The 23147-nt window shown below is 38.9% G+C and overlaps 1 protein-coding gene across 5 annotated transcripts in view; it reads left to right on the top strand.

The window, feature by feature from the left end:
* The window catches only part of ANO10 (anoctamin 10), a 246716-nt gene extending 225289 nt beyond the window's left edge, over positions 1-21427 (top strand). For 4 of the 5 annotated variants that reach the window (XM_006030275.3, XM_006030276.3, XM_006030274.3 and 1 more), the window contains one exon: positions 21007-21427. In XM_006030275.3, coding sequence (XP_006030337.1) covers positions 21007-21069 — 63 coding nt within the window. In that variant the 3' untranslated portion in view covers positions 21070-21427. Of the gene's footprint in view, positions 1-8922; positions 8998-21006 lie in introns of those variants that run through there. The other variant, XM_025211854.1, reaches the window with a different exon arrangement.
* Positions 21428-23147: the final 1720 nt, after the last annotated feature.

The raw sequence follows: 23147 nt of genomic DNA, 5'->3' as shown, positions 1-23147 counted from the left end.
AAAAGCAGTGCAACAGAATGAAAAATTCATAGATTGTAAAGGATTGGAAGGGATCTTGGAAGATCACTGGATCCAGTCCCCTGCACTAGGCAGGAAAGACAGCTTGGGTCAGGTGACCCCAGCAAGGTGACTGTCCAGTCTCCCCTTAAAGATCTCCAGGGTAGGCAATTGTACCACCTGTGGAGGGAGCTTATTCCACAGTCTGGACACTCTTACTGTGAAGAAATTTTTCCTAATGTTGAACCTGAAATGGTTTTCCTAGAGTTTGTGGCCATTACTCTTGGCTTTCCTCAAGGTTGCCTTGGTGTAAACAGTTGTTCACCGAGCCCTTGATGTACTCCCCTGATGTAGTGGTAAACTGCTACCAAGTTCCTTTTCAGCCTTCTCTTTTTTAGGCTGAAGAGCCTCAGGTCCCTCAGCCTTTCCTCGTATGGCTTGCCGTGCAAGTCTATGATCATACGGGTGGCCGTTCTTTGGACTCTCTCAAGTTTGACCACATCCTTGTTAAAGTGTGGCACCCAGAACTGGACACAGTAGTCCAGCTGCGGTCCCACCAGTGCTGAGTAGAGCAGAAGAATCACTTCCTTGGTTTTGCTGGAGATGCATCGATTGATGCATGCCAGAGTGTTATTTGCCCTGCTGGCAACAGCGTTGCGCTGCCAGCTCATATTCATACTGTGGTCTTTATTATTACCCCCAGGTCCCTTTCGTTTGTAGTGCTGGTCAGTTTGGCGACGCCAAGCTTGTAGGTATGTAGGTGGTTGTTTGTCCCTAGGTGGAACACTTTACATTTCTCAATGTTGAACTTCATCTGGTTCTGACTCGCCCACCTTGCTAGCCTGTCTAGATCCGCCTGTATCTGTAGCTTCAGGCGTGACCGAGCTTCCCCATAACTTGGTGTCATCTGCAGACTTGGCCAGTGATATATGATGTACTGAATAATTTTTCATCCGTCATCAGCATGTCTTCCAATTCAACCCATCCTGATAGAGTCTGGTAAATGATAAGAATACATTTAGTAACAAATTGGTTTTATTTTGGTCTAAGGGGAGATTTGTATGTATAATTGTCTTGAGTTTCCCTTACATGTTATAGAATCATATGGTGAAAATACCTTGAAAATCATCTTGTTCAACCCCCACTATGTCTAAACCATCCCTGCCAAACGCCCATCCAGCTTCTTCATGAAAAAACCTCCAATGAAGGAACTTTACTAGGCAACTTGTTCCAGTGACTTCCTGTTCTGACAGCAAGGAAGTTTTTATGAGATTTAAGCTAAATCTGAGTTGTTGCAGTTTAAATCCATTTCTTTGTGTTCTGCCCTCTGTGGCAAGCGAGAACAGTTGTTCATCTCTTTCTTTGTAACAGCCTTTCACATATTTGAGAACTGGTATCACTAGGCTGACCATGTGGAATTTCCAGAAATCCAAGACATTATGACACTTGCCTGCCCACCTGCAAAGTGACTCCTGGCCAGACTGCTCTCCACGTCCCTGCATTTCCAGGACGCCCATTATCATTCTCAACAGCCAACTGGAACCAGTCTTTAAAATCCATGACTGCCCTGGCTAAAACAAGACATATGGTCACCCTAGCAATTGTGCCCCCCTTAATTTTCTTTTCTCCAAATAAAATATACCAAGTTCTCCCAAATTTCCCTCATACAGCTTGCATTCTAATCCCTTTATCATTTTCATTGTTTGCTTCTGGATTGTCTCCAATTTCTCTAAAATCCTCTTAAAATGCAGTTTTCACAACTACACACTGTATTCCAGCTAAGGTCTAACCAGTGCTGAATAGAGTGCCACTAACATCTCTTAAGTAGAGTGGCACTGTATCTTACATACAGCATTCCTATTAATGCATGCCCAAATTGCATTTTCTTTTTTGCGACTGCATCGTACTACTAGCTTGTGTTTAGTCTTTTATCTACCAAACCTCACAGATCCTTTTCAGCGGTATTACTGCCTTATTATTTGTGCCTTTGGGTTTTCTTCCCTAAGCGTAGCACCTTACATTTTTCTTTGTTGAATTTCATGTTGTTCATTTCATGTCTACAGCCCAGTTCTTCAATCTATCAAGATATTTTTAAATTCAAATCCTGGCCTGCAAAGTGTTTACAGTCCCCTCCCCTGCCCAGGTTTGTGTCATTTGCAGATTTGATCAGGAAGCTCTTTATTCTGCAATCCCCATGATTAATAAAAATGTGAAACAACACTGGGCCCAAAACAGACCCTGGGGAACCCACAATTGAAACCTTTCATTCTGACATTGATTTGTGTTTAGTAACTCTCCTTGTAGTTATTCAACCAATTGTGTGTCCATTTTGTAAGTAATTCTGTCTAGCCCATATTTGTCCAGTTGACTCCTGAGGATCAAGTTGACGTGACTTAGTTTGTTCTTACTGAATCAATGTTGGATGTTAATGTTCACTAGCAGCTGACTGATCTATGCTTCTCCAGGTCCTCTTCTTCTCTCCTTTTTAATGATGGACACTATGTTAAACCCTTCTTTATCCCTCAGATCTCCTGTCTTCTATGCAAACATTATGGCTAAGTTGCTGTCTTAATGCTACTAGTTGGTTGCTAGAATATATCTATGACTGTGCCGGCCTGAGCTGCATAATTGGTGGGACTTAATTTGGAATTTACAACAGCAACATTGGACCCCCTCCAGATTGCACAGATGGGAGGTATTACCCATTAGTGAGAAATGAGGAGAAGCCATACAGCTGGGAGACAATTGTCAGGCAAGAAATTTCTCATTCATAATGTTAAGAACACACACCTTACCTAAGCAGTATACTACAACTGATCATCATTACTAAAGAGTTCTGCCTTCTATGGCGTTCATAGGTTCTAGCCTATGACTGCCACTGCATTTTCCTTTGATACTAAACACTACAACCTATAATTCCCTTCTCTTTTGTTTGGGACATGTTTGGGGGGGGGTTGTCCTTACAGTATTAATTGGTGGTTTCCTGTTAATGTGAATGGCATATTCTCTTTTCCTGTATGAGAGGTATTAAGCTTTGCTTAGTTTACTAAGGAAGCCCAGACTTACAGCTGTCAGGTATTTATTTTGAAACTTTCTGTTGGTTCTAAAAGGATATATAGAACTTTCAATTTTTCTTTATGATTTTTTTCAATACATCAGAATAGCACCCGGAGAGTGAGCTTATACGTGAGTACTGATGTGTTGTCAGGCTCAAAGTGCAGAAAATAGATTTCCGCAACTTGTTAATATCTTATAATTATTTGTCATGTCCTAGCATGCTTATTTGATTTGCCCTGTGGAAATACACACTCACCTCCCATCTTATAACATCACATAAATTTACAGCAAATTAATGAAGTGACTCACTGGATAATATTAACCAACTCTACCAGTGCAAAATCATATGATGTCTGAAACATTTATTTAGAGACCTCTAACAATAATTTTAGCATTTTTATTTTATTTTAACAGATTAAATTACCTGTATTTCAAAAGTTTTACAACAGAATTTACAAAACAAGAGTTGCAGTTTCTGATACACATTGCAAAGGGATGCAGTTTTCCTATACTGTATAGTTTATAAAAGTGTAATACATTGATATACTGAATACAAATAGCTTTTCATATTGGCTTGATATATTAGATCTGGAGCATCCAAGATGCAGCCTGTGGGCCAGGAATGGCTCACGGAGTTCCATTATTTGGGCCCTGGTACTGCCCCTGGGTCTGACCTGACCCACACACCACCAGGCCGGTCCCATGCACAGGGCCCAAGATGTATACCACATGTGCTGAGGGGTGGGGCGGAAGGGGGACTCTGTGCTGGATCCGGGAGTGGGGCATAGAGGAACAGAAGTCCATGGGCCTGATGCAGCCTGTGGGCTAACCCAGAGCCACACATCTGCCCACAGGGTTGGATGGGTTTGACACCCCTGTATTAGATTATATATTTGTATTGGGAGGAAGTTGAGGAAGAATAGTATCATGGAGTGCTTGTAGCTCCTAGTCTGTACACAGCATTTGTACTCTGTAAGAAATCTTTCAAAACTAAGCCTCATGGTCTAATAGTATTAAATTATTATGGCATTTGAACATGAATTACAATATCTAATTCTTCACCCTGAACACTAGCTGGCACCAGTTGTTCTAATCTCTACTAAAGCAAATGAAGCAGGTCAGCTAGCCTGCATAACACAACCATTCTTTCTTGGCTTCAGTTTGCTGCCCTCTAAACATATGCCCAGGAAAAGGAGGGAAAATTAATGAAAGAGTTTCAAAAAGGAAGAGAGAAGGTTTAAGACTTGAGAAATACTCTCAGGTGACTAGAAGAATAGTGTTCATTGAGGCACAGGGTAGAGAGTGGGGGTTCAACTTTAAAAAAAAAAAAAAAGAAAAGAAAAGAAAAATCTTGACTTCAGTATCTTCATTCATGGCTTTGGTTAGGAGTAGAAGCTTATAGTATCAATTTTTATCATTATAAATGATCATTTAAACTTAAACGTGAGGTTATGTTGCTAAATTAAATATCAATCTCTTATAAATGCTTGTTAACTTTTTTCCATGTCATACTTGTAATGTTCACTTTAATCTAATTTTCTCATAATTCTAGATGTAGGAAATGCAGGAAAACCTAATATAGTAGTTGTGGCAAGCTTGGAATGATAAAGTTGTAGGTTTGGTGAGGGGTGGAGTCTGTGATTATAGATGTGGCAATTAAGCCTTGAAAATGAAAAAGTAAGAGAGAATGTAAAAAAAGTAGTACAATTTATTTTCCAATTTAGTTCTTGGTCTAGATTTGTTTCCTCTTTCTTGTTTACTTTTATGCCAGACTATTTCAAAAGCACTGAAGCCAAACTCTGAATTCTAAGTAGAGGACATATTGGATGTTACTTTTTTGGTGGGAAATCTTTAATATTCAACTTTTTCATAGTTCTACACAGTCATTTGAAAAATTCAGGCCATTCAACCTGAAACAGTAGCTCTTAATCATCTTTACCATTCCATACCATAATACCTCCAGCAGTACAGCAGCATTTTACAAAATGGTAAAACTTTGCAAATCAACTGCTAGTGCTAGGAAAAAAAACCTAAACTACTGCTGGGGGTTGTGATAACAATTTGGAAGTAGCACTGAAAAAAGACATATAGAAAATAGAGTACTTAGGCATTCCATTCCTTCAGCTTGTCTCATACAAATAACTTGCAAGAATACTTTATTGCTCTAGAAAAAGGTGAGTAGACAGGAGCTTTACAAATATAAACAAAATGCTAAATCTTTTCACTTGTCTAGCTTTTAAACAAAAGATGCAAATATTCTGATGCTAAGGAAGTTTCCCTTATAGCAGTTCACTGGAAAACATGAAATAATTGGCCCTGAATAACCTAGTAAACACTTATCACGAAACCCTGGCCTCTCTGGAACCAGTAAGAATGCTGCCATTTATTTTAATGAGACCAGAATTTTACCTTAGTCCCATAATATTAAATGATATATATTACACACACACACACACACACACACACACACACACACACACACACACACACTTTCATGCCTTTCATGAATGTTTAACAATATTATACTTTAGAATGATTGATGATACCCATAATTTTCACCATGAAAAAGAAAAAACGGTTATATTTTACAAAGTCCTTGTTTTATCTTGTTTTTAAATTTTCTCTGCAAGCCAGTACAAAGTTTATTTTGACCCTCATACATGCTTACTACTCAGTCTACTCTGTTCCTCTAAGAATATGGTTCATATCCAACTTGCATGTTACAAATGAAAAGGGGAAGTTTGGTAACCCACAGATTTGTCCCTTGTGCATATGCAGACCACATCATACAACTGCCATAGCTAACTTAAATAAAGTTACTGTATTGGACTAAGACCGAGTATCCCAGCATTTAGTTAAGAGTCTCTAAATGACCTCTTATTCCATGAATGAATCATTTTCCCAAGTAAGGATTAACTTTCTTTGCTGAATGGGAGCCTACGTTGGGGTAAGTGAAGGAATTCTGTCTTTCACAGCATTTTAGCTGCATGTATAGTCAAATCTTGACTCCTATTTTAACATTTTTAAAACGGGTTTCTTCCGAAAATTTGTGAAATCTAAGAATATTTTCCCTATTTCCAATTCTTGACTATGAACTACATGACTGTCGCATGTTTTCCCTGCAGGAAATGGAATAAGCTATCTTTGAAGATTGATAAAAGTAGTTGCAAAAGTACAAAATGCTATATTATAGAGAAAAATAAACTATAGAGAAAAGGGGAAAGTACTAGATAAATACAACCTAATAGATGACTTTCACTGCTAGTTTAGGATTCCATGAACATAATAAGTCATAGCAGATCAGACCACAGTCCCTCTAGCCCAGTATTCTTGTCTCTAACAGTGGCAGGAGTGATTGGCTTAGGAGAGCACTGAACTGGGTATATCTAGAGTGATCTATCCCCTGTTTGTTACCCTCCCTGGAATCCAAATTCTTATTGAAATGCCTAGGTAGACTCAATAGTATTTCCTCTTCACCAGATAATATACAAAATGTTATTAAAATAAATATACTCTGCTATAATAAAGTTTTATTTTATAAATATTATATACAGTAGTAATATAATTTCAAAAATAAAGCCACACTTAATATTGACTTTTTAAATTTCAAGCATCCAAAAAAGTAAATACAGAGTATTAAGCTGTTGTTTTTGTGATGAATTGGCTTAGAAATGACAACTGACATTTGAGTGTGCTGTCTGGTGGAAGACCCACAGAGTTCTTGATCTCTTGACATTTTTTGATCTTTATAAAGAACAGTAGCAAGATAGAGCGTAGACCATTGTCAAGAGGCAGCCTCTTGAGTTTAATGGCTAGGTACAGATACTCAAAAAAACATGAAGTGGAATTGATCTAAGTTGCATGGTTTTTTGTAAGTGGCGTAGTCCAGATTGGTAGCCAACATAAGGTACATTTGCCCTTTGGTTGGGGCGGGTTGGAAGGGTGCAAAAATGGTTCTGCCATTTTTAAACTAGCCGGTACATCCTAAACTTCTGTCCTGTTATGGTTATAGACTGGTTTGTGTGCCAACCTTCTGTTCTGTTATGGATATAGACCAGTTTCCAATCACTTGTACTAGTAAAAGTGTAATGTCTATACCTGGCTAGTGTGCTTGTTGCATCATACTTGTTTTCTGGGTAATATATCCAAAATGGACCCTAAAGCTAGGGTGATTTTTACAAGGCATAAACTCATAGCAGCTTCCATTGACTTCAGTGAAATAGTATTTAAATGCCAGAATATTTCAAACTGTAAAAAAGTAACTCCATAGAAAAGCTTATGATTCCTTCCTCCCTCATTTTTTTAGAAGCTGAATAAAACCAAAATACCTGGTTTTAACTATGTACTGGGTCAGAAATCTATGCATGGTGTAATAAAAATGGGATCACAATATCTCTCAGTAGTATTACCATCCCCTTGAACTCTCTGGATCAGCTTGTGAAAAAGGTTGTCAGACAAAATCCTAAGCAATCCTAGTTGATGCAGAGGTTTTTTCAGATTTAAGATTCATGATTCTTGGTTGTAGCCCTCAGAAACGTGGAGGATGTCATGACTGTAATGTATTGAAGACTTAAGCTAGGTGTGTAAATAAGCCTACTCTGAGTTCCATGTTGCTGTAGCAAGACTGTTGTCAGTACGCAAACTAGCTAATTTAAAGCTGGCTCAAGTATGTCTACTTTACGCAGTGGTCATCGTTGTGACTGGAATGTAGACGTGTCTGTGGACCCAGGACTTTATGACCAAAGACAAAGTTAAACTCTGGGAAAAGGTGTCTGTCCAAGTTGAGTCTCTTCCCTAGGCCTTGTGCTAAGAGCTAAAGGAATTTGTGCCCGAAGTGTAGACCTGTAAAGACCTAACTGCAGGAAGAAGAGAAAATGGAGTTGCTGACAGGCATAGTACAGACTCTCCCCCCCATCTCCTGCTGTGCCTCTGGCAATGTCATTTAGATCATTCATGTGGTCGTAGCTCATATATAAATTAAAGCCTTGTATTGGTATATGATTGATTTGGCTAAGAAAACTGTCAAAGCATCAGAATTGTAGGGTCGGCAGGGACCTCAAGAGACTGTCTAATTAATCCCTCTTCTAATGCAGAATTCAGTCATGTCATTTTGAATATTTTTGCATCATTACTCTCTTAGTTGGTCAATAGATTCTAGCTCCAAAATCTATTGTCTGGCTGCCTATTGGATGAGACAAAAATCATATGACCTAAAAGAGAGAAGACTCAGCATACAAAAATTCTCATGCTGTGAGCAGAGTGAGAAGAGACTCTTGGTGAGACATGTAACTAAGTTCTGTTATATTCTATATTTCCTTGCTCTCTTCTTTCCACCTACAGTGTTGAAAGAAATTAATTAAAAATAGAATGAAGAGAAAATTAAAGTAATTTCAAACATTATGCATAAAAATAAGTAATTATGATAATGAAGCAGGATAAAAAAAACAGCTATTAGTTTTCAGAATATTTTCCTCACAACTATCTAACATGGTGTCTGCTATTACTACTGCAGTTTTATATTATTATATGAACCAACGTGGAGAAGATTCAGCAAAGTAAATATAGTCACTGTTCAGTGCTGGTTTACCGATAAGTGAAATGAGAGCAGCTTTGGGGACCGTAGCTAGTTTATATAAACAAGTAGATTGACCGTCTTGGGTGACCATTCTTTCCATATGGGGATAGACCCTTTCTAATGGGTGGCAGGGAAGGCACTTCGCATAGCAGCTACATGGTTAACTACTTACTACAGCATGTTTCCTTGTTTACCCAAAATTTCTCTGATGTTTTACCTAAGGCTCTCCCTTCCCACTCCCTGAAAAGATATGTTTTACCTGCTTAGTGCCTTATATTGTTTTTTCTTCTTAGATCATTGTTTTTGTTAGCTTAGAGCTTCACAGGGCTGTTGGCTTTGGCTGCACTGAATAAGATGCAAAGTTGATCCAGGAGGCCTCCAAAGAACAAAACCTTTTGTTCTTTATATACACGATGGGAGATTGTATCCTGGATACCAGTGAGTCTGAAGATTTAGAATCATGCTAGGTAATTAATTGACTTTGAGCTCCAAGTGTTATGGCTGAGGACTAGCCTAGTTTTGGATTTATAAACAGGAAACTGTCAGAGAATATGGGAAGTACGAACTATCACTGTAATAATTAGCATTATTTAATATTTTGCCTAGTTTGGGGGCCCATACTTTAAAAGGAAAAAACTAGAAAGGATTCTGGAAAGATGCACAAGAAGCATCTGAAGTCTGCAAAACACACCTTCTTGTACTTCTTTTAGCTTATCAAAGAAAAAGTAAAGAAATGGCATATTTTATGTAAATATCTAGATGGGAAGAAGATTGCTGATAGTAGATCCACACCATACTATAAGCTTCCCTCACAGTGTGGGAGATATTTTATTCTTTTTGAAAAATAAAAAGTAGCTGTTAAGGAAAGAAGGATCCTAGCTGTTTCCTGGCAAGTGCAGACAGGCCTGTTCTGAAACTGGATGAGACTAAGACTTAACTGGTATATTTCTGCCAGAGGCAAGAATTTCTTAGGGAGATATCTTTTGTTGGACCAGCTATGTAGTTGGGATAGAGTTAGACAGGCTTTCGAATGCAAGACCTGCAATATTATAATTTTTAAGACAGTGAACTCAAAATGTTAACAAGTTAAGAGGAAATGGTCGGTTAAAGGAGTCTATCTCTCAGCCTCCTTTCTTATACGTTCTGTCATCTGCTTGTTTCTTTTTGTCTGTATATTCTGAAAAGGCTGAACTTGTATTAGTGAATTTTAGTTTCAGCTCAAAGTTTTTGAATTTTCCAGCTATTTTGGCTGATTTCTCTCTCACTGTCCACAAGTTAGCTGCTGAATTAGAGTCTGATGGCCCTGTTTCCCTGCTTATATGTCAACCTATGTCAAAGAATGTTGACAGTATAGTCCAAGAGTGGCTAACCTGTGACATATGTGCTGCAAGTGTCTGTGTGTGGCACATAGCAGATCAGGGAGGGTCTAGGAAACAGAACAGCAGATCAGGCAGGGGAAGAGAACTGGAGTAGCACTCAGGGAGGGTGTAGGTCTTAATTTGTGACAGGCCTGTCAGTGAAGGTTGTCCTCCACTGGACAAGGATAAGCCTCTGATCATAAGATCATAAAAGAATACTGGAAAATGTAATGTTGCTACATTGCGTAAGAGTGGCATGGAGTTCAGGAAGTACAAGAAGAAAACATCATTAAATGAAAGTAGAAAAACCAGAGGTAATGCACATAGCAGAGCATGTCTAATAGAATTCTGGAGAAAATTTTAACTGTCTTTCAAGAACCAGACAGAGAAGCTGAGAACGCTTTGGTTTATCAGTGCTCTTATACAGTGAAAGATCTGTGAAGTGAACATTGACAAGAATAGAAATCCTGGGCTATCTACGTCATCTTTATTACAAAAAGGTCACACAATGTCTGTGGTTGTAATGCCCATTGGGCTCTACAGCAGGAGCGCAGTGAAACTACAAATCATATGATGAAATGCTCTATCTTGATCAGTGTAGCTTAAGAAACAGCATATTGTTCCCTCTGGTATCTGCACTTTGTTTTTAAAGATGAAAGCAGCTCTTCAAATCATGCAAATGAAGTGTAAATTGGGCAAGGTTTGAGTACTGCTATAATAAAGTCCCGCTACAACTTTCTCTTTTTCTGTAATCCAGGTTTATAATGTAACTGTACCTTTCTTTGTGTTTGTTTTTGTCTATAACTATCTTTAATCATTGTATTATGGTTCATGGTATTAAATCCAACAGTTTACACCCTCCTAACTTCAGAGTCATCTGTAATTACTCAAATATAAAATCAGCATCTTTGCCTAAGAGCATTAAAATTTATTTTAAATAGATACTAGAACTACAGCAATCTCCTGACTTTTTTGCAAGTTAATTGGTGGTTTGAGACTACCTGTGAGGTTTGATTAAAATTACTTTAAAAAATCTAGTTTTGAAGTATATAATGGAAAAATCCAAATTATTGGATGGAACCTACCTGTAAATCTACTTAAAGATTAAAAAGTTTCAAGAAATACAGCATTATTCATATGGTTTGCCCATTCTTTTGAAAAAGATGGTTTAACTATATTTCCTTTGGGTATCTAAATATAATAAAATCTTATGTCAAGTCCACACAGAAATGTGGGTTTTATAAAATTATTTTTAAAGCCCTATCTTATTACAACAGATAAATAAGAAGAAAAAATACTAAAAAAAAATGTTGGAATATACCACAATATTGTCCCAGTACATAAATGTTTTAGGCATGTGTTTGACTTTAGTGGTTCTAAACATGTGAGCATCTTCCCGGAAGATGAGCATGAAGCTAAGTGCTGTACTACGTCAGTAATCACTGTTTTCATGTTACATATAGGTTATCATATATTATTATCCAATTTTCTAATTAAATGAATCCGATATTTGTCTCTTTGGGAGAACAATTAAAAACAGAATGAAATCACTGACTTAATTAAAAACTTATGAGGGCATGTTCTGGATTCTGCTTGTTCAGATTGAATCTTTAGTAGTTCTCAGCTGGCAGTGTAACAAGTGTTTTATCAAAGTATCTCATTTCTGAACTATGCCTTTGTGTAATGTACATGGCACTTCAAAAAAAAAAACCCACTGAGCTCTTCATTGGTTTTCTTCCATCAATATTTATATCATGCATTTTAAAGTAGAATAATAAGTTCATACAGTCCCTCTTTCAACTTTCTTTAAAAGATTCAAATAAAATTGAAAAAAAACCCCCAAAATCAGTACTCTAGTAACCAAAGTTCCCAAGGTTATCAGAGAGCCAGTTAGGATAAGCCAAGGAGAAAAAAAAATCTTAATACACAATCTGTCAGCCAATCAGTTCTTCTCCATCAACCCCTTTCAGTCAGTCTGAAGAAAAGTAAAATGTTACAGTGTTATTTATCACTATAGGTAAAAAGTGATCTCTGCAGGCTTTGTTTATAATATATTAGCTGTCATAACCCAATGATTTTTAGTGCCTCAGCACATTGGAATTTTCCCACCACATGGAGCTTTCTTTGCATGGTGGATTTCTCAGCTGCAGAGAGAAAACCCCGGTGCAAAGAGTTCCCGCCACACATATGCAAATTTGTACCCCGTTATTGGCTGATTCTAAATTATTCCTATGTGGCGGCTAGCAATTGGCTCGCTAGCCGTATAAAAGGTTAGAGCAGTTTCCGCCCAAGTTGGAGGACTCCACAACCATCTCGTGGGGAACTCTGAGCGCGGTATGGAGCCTAGCAAACTCCGCGTGTGTCTTGGAGGAGGACAGAGAGGCCTGATCAGCTCTTAGCCACTTCCCGTCATAGTGTAAATTTGACGTATCCCCCGTGTGAAGCGCTCGTGGAGTCGTATATCGACGACTCATCTTGGTTCGGTGCGGTTCGGAAGAGATCTCATTTGTGTTTGTTTGTGTGCAACTGCAACTCAAGCAAGTTTCCTTCCTGCACTGTGACCATCGGCAGTGTAAGTAAAGCTTTCTTTATAAAACCAATACGCTTCCGTGCCTAACTCTACTCCGTCGTGGAAAAACCCCACCTGACAGTCCGGGCTACTGGCCATAGCCTCAGACCGACCCTCGGTCCCGACATTAGCGTGCTTGTAATTAGCTTAAATCCAATTTTAATGGCTTTGGATTTAGCCACAAAGCTCTTGGATTTTTGCAGAGTAGAGAAGCAAAGGAAAAGTTTTCATAGCAGGATATTGCACTTCCAGTTATGATTCTGTAGTGTGAGAAACTTGACCCATTTATATTGTTTTCTTGCAAGTGTAATACTTTAGAAATGTGCCAAATCTTCAGTCTCCAGAATTTAAAGTACTTTTTTTTTTTTAAACCACACAGTAGTTAGTCCAGGCCACAATGTCAAGCTCCCTCTCTCAGTCCAACCTGAAAGAATTCATAGGGCAGACTGGTATTCACAACAATCCTTGACCTTTCTGCTGAGACTTCCAACAAAACTGACCCATTTTTGGTTTGAGGACTGTAATCTTCAGTCATTAGAACAGAACTGAAATAGGGAACCATCAAATTATCTTGCTTAGGTCATTTGGTGGTCATCAAATGATAGCAGTTATTAAGTATTGACAGGGTTATATTTTAGAAGCTTGTAGTTTTTAAAACATCAAGCATAATGTCATCCTCCCTACTAGAGGAATCTGTCAGGTTCAGAACTGTTGGGTTCTTCTATGGTTTGCAAGTTTGAGACAGGCAAGAGGTTAGTCCCCTGCCACCCACATTGCAGGTCACCTGTTGGTGCTTTTTACAGGTGCATGTAGCGAACTTTACTCCCCAGTCCTCTACTTTAGTGCCTGGAGGTAGAGGTTTCCTGAGCAGGCTGCAGAGATTCCTCTTCCTATGGATTTTTGTCTGCAGTTTGGTCTCCATATAGCAGGAAGGAGGTGTATGGGCAGTACTTAGAAGAATGGTGCAGGTTTTTCAACCTTAGATGTAGACCCCCACCTAATCCAGAGCTTCATTAGCAGAAAGAGGGTGCACTAGGCAACATCCAGAAAACTTTTCCTGTGTTCATTTTCCTGTCTTCCATAGTTCTGTTTTGGGGGCTTTTTATTAATGCATCCTTAATTAAAATTTGCCTCAGCTTAGTTCCTGTATTTAGTTCCATCCTCACCTCGGTCGACCAGAAATGAATGTAGGCCCTCTAGGATGAGGTAAACAGCCATAGTGGCAACTCCTGTTACCCTTAGCATTACAGTGAAAACATTTGCTTCCAGTGGCTTCCCTTGCCTTGTTCCTCCAGCCACTCATCCTGTTTCAGCTCAGAGTGCTCCCTGCCCAAAGAGATTTCTCCAAGCCTGCAAAGGATCTACTTTCCCAATATTCAAAGTCTCAGCAGGTTAAGTCCACGCAGAAGCCACAATGGGAGGTTCCATTCTGCACCTCAGAGAAGCAGTATCGAGTGCTAAATTGCACATTTGCTAGTGTCTTTCACCAATTTGATCAGGATTGGCACCATGGCACCATGACATGAAATTTTGGTTTGGAATGGGAGATTGGCTTTTTACTGATCTAAAAAATGTGTGTGTCCCTCATTATGAAAGCAGTTTGAGAGGGTGGACATGTCTGGGACTGGACAAAGGCTTCTAGATATTTTTGTTGCCACAAAGAAAGTGATCTGTCTTGCTTGATGAGACTAGGTTTATTCCTCCAGAGAAAGACTGTTTGCTAAACAATCCAGAAACCCTTTCTTTCTTGATTCAGTATTGAAAACAGGATATGAAAGAAATATTAAAGAGAAGTTTTTTTAACGTCTGTTAGAGGCTTGGTTTGAGACTGCTGTGTGTCTGTTCAAAGTGATACTGGTCCAGACTGAGAGGAAATTCTTGATGCTTTTTGCAAAAGAAAGTTTGCAGGGCCTAGAAGAGAATCTTGTTGAAAATCTCCATTTAGGTGGTGTTTGGAAGAGTTTTTTTTGCCCCAGGCAATCAACAGAGGTGAAAGAATTGATCATTTTGGGTGTGGTTTTAGGGAAATTGCCTCACAGCACATGCAGAGATAGATAAATGAAGGGATAACTGGCTTTGGCAGTACCACTGCTGAGAAGGCTCTGGGGATTATGATAGATTGCAAACTAATGAGTCAGAGAGTGAGACTGTACTCCCAAGAGGAATGAATGCAGTTCTAGGTATCATTAACAGAATATTGTACGCAAAACATTGATAGTACCTCCGGACTTCGTACTGGTTACATATCAGCTCTGTCCAGGTTTGGGCACAACATTCTGATAGGGAGAGAGAGAAATGGAGGAACTTCAGAAATTAGTGATGAAGAGGATTATGAGATTGGAAGGCAAGACACATGAGGAAAGTTTGAAGAAAAAAGTATGTTTAGTTTAAAGAGAGGATATTATGGGAGGGGACATGATAGGAATTTTCAAATATTGGAAAGGCTGCCATTAAGAGGAGGGAGAAAAGAAAATGTTCTTGCTGGCCACAGAGGGCAGGACAAGAAGCAACAGTTAAATTATAGCAAATCAAATTTAGATTAAATTAAAAAAAAAACCCTTAACTTCAAAAACAGTGGACAGTGGAGCGAGCAACCTACTTAAGGAAGCTGTCAAATTTCCTTAGTTGGAGGTTTCTGAGAGGCAGCTGGATAGACATTTGTCTGGGATAGTTTTGGAATAATGAATCCTGCATGTGGGAGGGCAGTGTACTAGATGAACCTTAGGATCCTTAGTAGCTCTGTGCTCCCGGTAGCCTCTGTCAATGATGGATCACAGAGCTTGATTGTATTCAAGTTTAAGGAAGCATTTATTTTCTAGGAATTCAAAAGGTTTCACCCTGTCAAAGGCACTGCAATATAATATCTCCAGATGCAAGTATCTGTATCTAGGGTGTGGTGCCATAGTATTGGAGATTATCTAATGATATCACAGGAATCATGGAAGAGAAAAATCTAATATCCACGTGTAGCAAGTTTTGGGTTCTAGGGGTGGCGCCAACACCTGGAAACCACACAACCCTTGCCCTGCTCCAGCTCTAGGGTGAGCCTCCCCTTCTCACTTGCCTGCCACCTCTTGATGTATTTGTGTGATCAAAAGGGAGGCTGCGTAAGGGTCCTAGAGCAAGCCTCAGTTTTTCTGGCCTCCAGCAGGTCCCTCCCAAACCCTGCTGGTCTCAGTTCTGCCCCTCTTGGGCTAAGTGGGCCCGCCTTACACATCTACACCCCCAAGGCAATCTATCCTTAAGGGCTATTCACAATCTCTGACTCTCCCTACAGCCATGCCCATGCCTTGCAAGTGTTACTGTACAGTCACCCTTGTTGGGGCCTTGGTCTTCTCAACGTCCACCCCTTTTCTCTAGTTGGACCTTCTAATCCAAGCTCACTGTGCTGGACCTGGCTTCTGAGCTCCAGCTCGTCTTGATTACTTTGGTCCTGAGCCTCTCGTGTCCTCAGGCACTATCGGGATCTCCGTACCACCCCTAATAGTCCCAACCCAAACCATGGGTCTAAATTCCAATGAAGAAACAAGCCCACTGGCTGTAACAAACTAAACCCACACAAGGTGTGAACATCAACAGTAGCTTCCTGCCTGTGTAGCAAGGGGTAGCTTCCCCTTCCCCTGGGGGAGAGGCATTCCTCTCTAAGCCATCACCGTCTTAGTGGCAGGCCCCATGGCAACTCAGAAGTCAGCCCAGCATCTTCCTGTAGTCTTCCTAACCAGGATCTCTTCTTCCTGTAGCTTGCAGGTCCAGATTGCCTGACTACTCAGGTCCTAGACTTTTATACTGCCTAAGGCCTGCCCCTTCCAGTCAGGTGGTGCTTCAGCCCTGCAGGGATTTCTCGTTGGGCCCTGACAGCTGGTTGCCATGGCTGGTTATGACCAGTTCAGGCAGCCCCTTGTTGCCCAAGCCAGGCTCTGCCCTATTGCAGAGCAGCTAGCTCTGCAATAGGCAGTCATAGCTGTTTATCCTTACCTGTCTTTTCCCTTCCAGCCAACTCACAACAGGCAGAGTTCTCCCGCTTAGCTGCAAGTGCACCCTTCACTCTTATGGGCAGCCCCTGCCTAGACAGCAGTGTTTCTTTGATGTCTTTCCTCTTGTGGCTAGCCCCTTTTCAGCTGTCTGGGCTCCATCTGCTGCCATTTTTCTCTTTAAAGTAACAGGAGCCTCAGGCTCCCTGTTACATCACCTTGACCTAAAGAAGGAAGTGCATTTGAAAATTTGTCTAAGTCTATCCCAACCATGCCATTGGTCTTATAAAATATATCACCCCATAGAAGACTGCCTGTCACGTATTTCCTAGGCCATTGGAGCTACAACATCACTGCAACACTGAAATCCACATTTTTAAGTCTCACGCTTTTGATTGCTATGGATCTCTTTTTCCCGAGAACGAAAGATTTGAACGGAGCTATTTGGACAATATTGTGTATGACATGGCAGCCTGGGATACTGTAAAGAAGATTTAAAATAAACTTTAATATTATATTTTATAAACTTAAATTGAAGTTAATAGAATTACCCTAAGGAGTCAGACCAGTGAAAAATAGAAAGTCATTCATAAGGAAAGGATGACAGTCAAAATCACTGGTACCAGAAAATATTATGTACAAAATTTCTGGTCATATTTATTAGTAATGTTATGCTGTTGATCTTTTCAAATGTCTGGGATTTTGTTTAATAGGTACATGCACAGGCTAGAGAACACCTTGTTTTTCTTTCAGATTTGCTCTAAATCACATTGTAATTACAACAATGCTAAGAATTTAAGAAAATCTTTCCAACATAAGTGAATTGGTCTTGAGTTTGATGAGTCATGAATTGAATTAAATAGCTGTTCTCTGTATCTTTCTAATGCTTTTACATTAGGGGTAGAAGTCACTTTAATTAAGTTGCCTGTAGTTTTAATCAGGCATTTATTTAAATAAATGAATCAGCGACAATACAGAAGGGGAATATGAATTCCATTATTCAGCTATGCCTTTTTTTTTGCTGTTGCCACGGAGAAGTATACAAATATTTGTACTGCAAACTAATTTTATTTTGCGCATAGGTGAGATGGAAATGCAGCTAGAAATTGAAAATAACAGTTGTAGGTGGCTGATATCATACAAAACATATTTTGAAATGCATTCAGGCAAAGAGCAACTGCAAGGTTTGAGCATTCTTCTGCATTAAAGAAACCTGGCATCCCCAACATCACTCAGTAGAATCTGAATGAAAGTTTCTGTTGTGCTTGCTGTAGACAAATGCAGTTTCCCCTTCCAGTTTTTGTGATGGTACATGCCTATGGAGAGAGAGAGAGAGAGAGATGGGGGGAGTGTGTGTGTCTGTGTGTGTGTGCATGCGTGCGCGCTCATCTGCCCTTTTACCATTCTAGCTGTGTTATTAAAGTCGAACATTATTTAACAGAAAGGCAGCTTAAACTTCAGAACACAAACATTTTTTAAACAGCCAACATGTGAATGATTTGGAGACTCCCTAGTTAGGTAATAGGCAGTAATTTTGTAAGTGTTCTTTTCTCATGTTTACACGGAGTTCTTCTTATTCTCTGTCTTTGAATTGTCTAGAATGAAGTCATGTTAAACTCAAGGCTATGAACTCCAGGATCTCAAATAGCTGCTTAGTATATCCAGCCTCTCCCTTCCTCCCCACCTTATCCTCCCTTATGATCACAGCTTGTTCTCCTTGCTTGGACTATATCTTTCAATCATCTTTCTCCTCAGAGAATAACTAGCTATTTCTTACTTATTTCAGTGTGTGTTTAAGGAATTAATTCCCTCTTTTCATTGCTCAGCATATTTGGATGAATTCTAGCCTGCCAAGTATTGAGACACCTCTATCTGATAATATCAGGCAGTGTGCAAACTATTCCTCGGGCTCAAATTCATCCAGTTCCCTGCCTCTGCTTATTCTGGAATGATCATACAGTCTCTTTAACAAGAAGCTGCACAAATGGTTCCAGTTTCTCTTTCACACTGAGTCCTCTTTCTAGTAACACCCAAAGATAACAGAGAGAAAACCTTCACAGTAGGCTTGGCGATAACACATTTCACCACCGCAGCCTTCTTTCCAGATTTTGTTTATGTCAGGGAGTAAATTCATCCAATTTATCAGCAGATAATTTAGAAAAGCAAAAGAACTGACTAGCAGTGAAGTCTAACTCATTTGGAAGGGATGTGGGAGTCCCTATGACTGTATAATGCATTGAGCAGTAGGCTTTCAGAAGCATGTTAAGTAGCAGTGCAACCAGGACAGCCCCCTGTGGAACCCTACCAAAACTTCCTTCTGATATCAATCCATCTATAATTGCACTTTGTTTGAGCCGATTTTCTATTCACCTTGTAGTAATTTTATCTAACCAACATTTCTGTAGTTTTCATATGAGACAGTCTAGGAAGCTTTTGAAAGCCTCACATAAGTCCATACATGCTATGTCAGCTGCTTTCCCTTTATCTACCCAACTACTTACTTTACTAAAAAAGGAAATCAGATTGCTTTTTGTTAACATAATTTGTTTTGATCAAATCCATGTTGGCTGCTAGTGTCGAATCTCCCCTCCTCCAAATATTTACAACTTGACGTCTTAATAAATTTCTCAAGTAACTTCACAGGTATTGAAGTCAGGCTGATCAATCTCTGTTTCCTCCTTTTTTGCCATTTTTTTTAAAGATGGGGGCACTATATTTGTTGTTTTCCAGTTGTTTAGAACCTCACTTCTCCCATAAGTTTGTAATTATTACTGCCGGGGGATTCCCTTCTACCAGTTCCTTCAGCACCCTGAAATGAAGTTAATTCAAACTAAGCAAAAACTCTATGAAGTTCTCTTCATGTTTATGGCACATTCACAGTAATGAATTACTTAATGAGGAATAACCAAGTATCAGGATACTTCTGAGATTTTAAGTATACATCAGTAGTATGTGTGGCACACAGCATAGTTTTAATTGCTTTTACAGAAATCATGATATTAAATATATGCAGCTATTATTAGTAGAGACACAACAGATTAGAGATCTGCTATGCGAAAATTTTGGTGTAGCGACTGACAGCCTTTTTGCTTTGTTTCTCTAGCAAGATGGCTTTATTGTCAATCAAAAACAGCCCTAAAATGACTTCCTAAAAAGATGCATTGTAACAACCTCTGATATTTAAAAATTGTAGTTTTATAGATCTTTGTATCTGTGATTTGCCAGTACACCTATGAAGCAACATTATAGGAGAGAAAAAATGAATCATTCTTTAATACTTGCTCAATATTTCAGTGTATTTAGAAATTGGAGTTAGGTGTTAGAATTATATCTAACTCCTTCTGTAGTTGTTTTAAAAGGAGAATGGGTTATTAAAATAATGTGAGGCACTTTTCCAGTGTTTGTAAATTGTCATCACCTTAATCTTCCCCATGCTACATTTGTAAGGTTCAGTCAGTGGCAGATCTGGGGCGGAGCACAGTTGTGCGGCCTCCCGCCAATTCCTGCTCCACCCAAACCGCCTGGGAGGGGCAGTGGTATTTCTATTCAGGTGGGTGGGGGGAGTCAATTGACTTCATGACTCATTGTAATCTACCTGGTTCCTGCTAATCTCTCTCCACTTCACAGGTGTTAACAACCCTCTTTCCTGTTTAATAATCTTGATGCTCCACTTCGCAAACTATTCTTTCTTCTACAGTTTCGCTGTTTGTTAGCCACTCCTGGTAATGTCTCTTTTATTTCACAGCCCTGCAGACTGTTTTTAGCTGTACCTAAAGGCTTAACTCAGATGCAATAATACTAACTTAGGTGTAGAAATGACTGTCACTGAAGTATTGGAGACACTGTCAAATCACTCAATAGAGTTGTTTTATGAAGCTGAATAAGAGCTGTACATTTAAGTATAATGACTACAGAACTAATGAAACAGTATATCTTGACAATTTTTTGTCAAGTTTGTTTTTTAAACTCTCTATATAATATAGCAAATTAGTCCACATTCCAATAAAGTTTATCTTTGTTGTTGTTTTGAGGCCCTTACCGTATTAATGCTTCTAGATTCTGTTTAACCGGAGAAAAAAGAATTATGCTGTATGTGGTGATGTGCCACACCACACTTTTCAAAATCCTAGATTTGCCCATGGGCTCAGTTATTCTATTTGAAGGGTATGTTCATAGAACTATACGTGTTATTTATCACAAATGTAATTAGCAAACTGACTGTTAGTTCCTAAGTTTTCTAGTGAGAAAAGCAACAAAGCAGGTAAAACCATGCCTTCCTGTGTTTTGCTGTAAAATACATACCTGCTGTAAGCAGTGAAGTGTTAGTTAATTTAAAATTCTTTCTTATAGTTTAAACATTTTATCATCTTCAGAGTGATACTCTTACTCAGTTTTGCATTTAGGTTCTGATGCTTTGTTGGCTTTGATAAACAGTGACGCAACACTCTTATTTATTACACTTTTTTTTAACCCTTACAGCAAATAAAACTTGCAGCTGAGTCACTGAAGGACGAAACACATGAAGGAAAGAAAAGGATTTAAGAATTAACATGTGGATAGATGCACTTCTACGTTTGTATGATGACCTGATCTAGAAACTCATGGTATTTGCACTCCACAACATATTACTCAGTGGATAATGTCAATTATTTGTACTCAGGCATCACCACTAAACACTTAAAACTATGAAAAATCATTTTCCTCCTTTCCTTTCCTCTTTGCTTTTTTTCCAGAATGTCAACAGATGTCTAGTGACACAGGATATAGATCATCACTCCAGCTTATGTTAGGTCTCGTTGCAATGCCTTAATCATTTGTGCAGTATGAAATAGATTTTTAGAGTAAGCATCCTGGACTCTAGTCTTAACTCTGATCTTGAATTACAACTCTTTAAAAAAAATAGACACAATATTACTAGTACTAGTAGTAATTCTAATACTAGTATTTAATTCGAAGTGTACTGTTCCTTATGCTTGTTATCCCATTTGTCCTTGTAGTGAAATAGTTAATCGACCCTTGTATCTTTTCAAAGACAACGTATATATTATTCACGGCATTTCTAGGAAATGAATCTAAATTTTATTATATAATGTGATGTATCAATATTTTCCACAGGTCCATTCGCAAAGTTATTTGGAAGTGAGTGGTATAAAATATATTATGTTATAATATGCTAATTTTATAAATGTGTTCCAATTAAATTATTTTCAGAAGCTGGGTAAAAAACATTAGGTGGGATTTCTGATCAGTAGTTTATTATTAAGATTAAATGGTGGTTGTATTGTATTTAATTCAGCATTAACATGGAATACCATTTTTCTTGCTTGTGAAACTATGCTGTACTAATGGGTCCTCTTGTTAACTGAAATAATAGTCATAGAACAATTAAAATTGAGACTGTAGTTGTATGTCTAATGCTTTTACACATATACTAAAGTAGTTGACTGTTTCTTGCTCATCATGCAAATGTTTTCTTAATCTTCAAGTACACCAGAGGTGATGAACACCGTGATTTAGGGGAGCAACTCTTCAGGAAGGCAGCCCAACGGAGGACAAGGACCAATGAGCATAAGTTAATAGAGGTCAAATTCAGGCTAGATATAAGAAATAACTTTTTCTCTGTAAGGGTCACCAGAATCTGGAACATACTCCTGGCAGAGGTGGTGCAATCACCCTCCTTGGAGGTGTTCAAGATGAAGCTGGATAGGCACCTTGTTGAGCTCATCTGAGCCCAGTAACTTCCAGCCCATGGCCTGGGACCAGACTTGATGATCTTACAGGAACCTTCTGGTTCTATGATTCTAAGTAAGTGACAAGTTCAAAATGCATACTGATTGGTTATGGCACATCACACCAGTTTATTATCTGCTGCTAAACTTACCTAGGTGTGGAAGCTCTTGAATAAGCCCTACAATCCCATTTGCATGGATCTGTACACTGATTTATACCGACCTACACACTCTTCAGAAATCTGTCATGAAAACTTGACACCTCATTTCATAGCAAAATGTGACAGAGCCTAATGGTCAGAGCCACTCCCCCAGAATAATACAGTTAAACAAAAGTATTGCCTTCCCAGTGGAGTTTAAAGTTCCAGTTTTTAGATTTGTAAAGCTCTAAATGATCTGGAGACATCCTGTCACAGTTATGATTGGGGAAGTTCTCAAATTAGGATTCCCTTGGTTTGAGAGAGTTTTTTGGCAGAACAATCTGTATGAGGGACCCTCAACTTCGGAATCATTCCCCACTTGAGCTTGAAGTAGCCCAAAGTTGCTGAAGTTTTGGACCTGTCCAAGGGCAGATTTTAAGAATTGACATTTGAGGACAGCTGAAGATCCTAAACGGTGGATCTTTTTTGGGAATATGACATTCTTGTCAAATGTGTCCTTGTGATCTCATGATTTTTTAGAGAGGCTTGTTGTAGATTCGTATTGGGTTTTAGAGTCCAAGGATTGTACTTTCATGACAAAGGTGCCCAGACCCTGGCATAGGCATCTTACAGTTATTTAAAAACAAAATAAAGATGATATCTTATGTAGCAGGGGAAAGACCTATGATAAATTATCAATAATCAATACTCCAGAGCTCATGTTTCTAAGAGAACTGAACCAGATCTTCTG

The sequence above is a fragment of the Alligator sinensis genome, unplaced genomic scaffold (assembly GCF_000455745.1).
Source record: "Alligator sinensis unplaced genomic scaffold, ASM45574v1 scaffold279_1, whole genome shotgun sequence".
Taxonomy (NCBI): Eukaryota; Metazoa; Chordata; order Crocodylia; family Alligatoridae; genus Alligator; species Alligator sinensis.
Note: the sequence above shows the minus strand (reverse complement) of the source record. Positions and strands in the feature narration are given on the sequence as shown.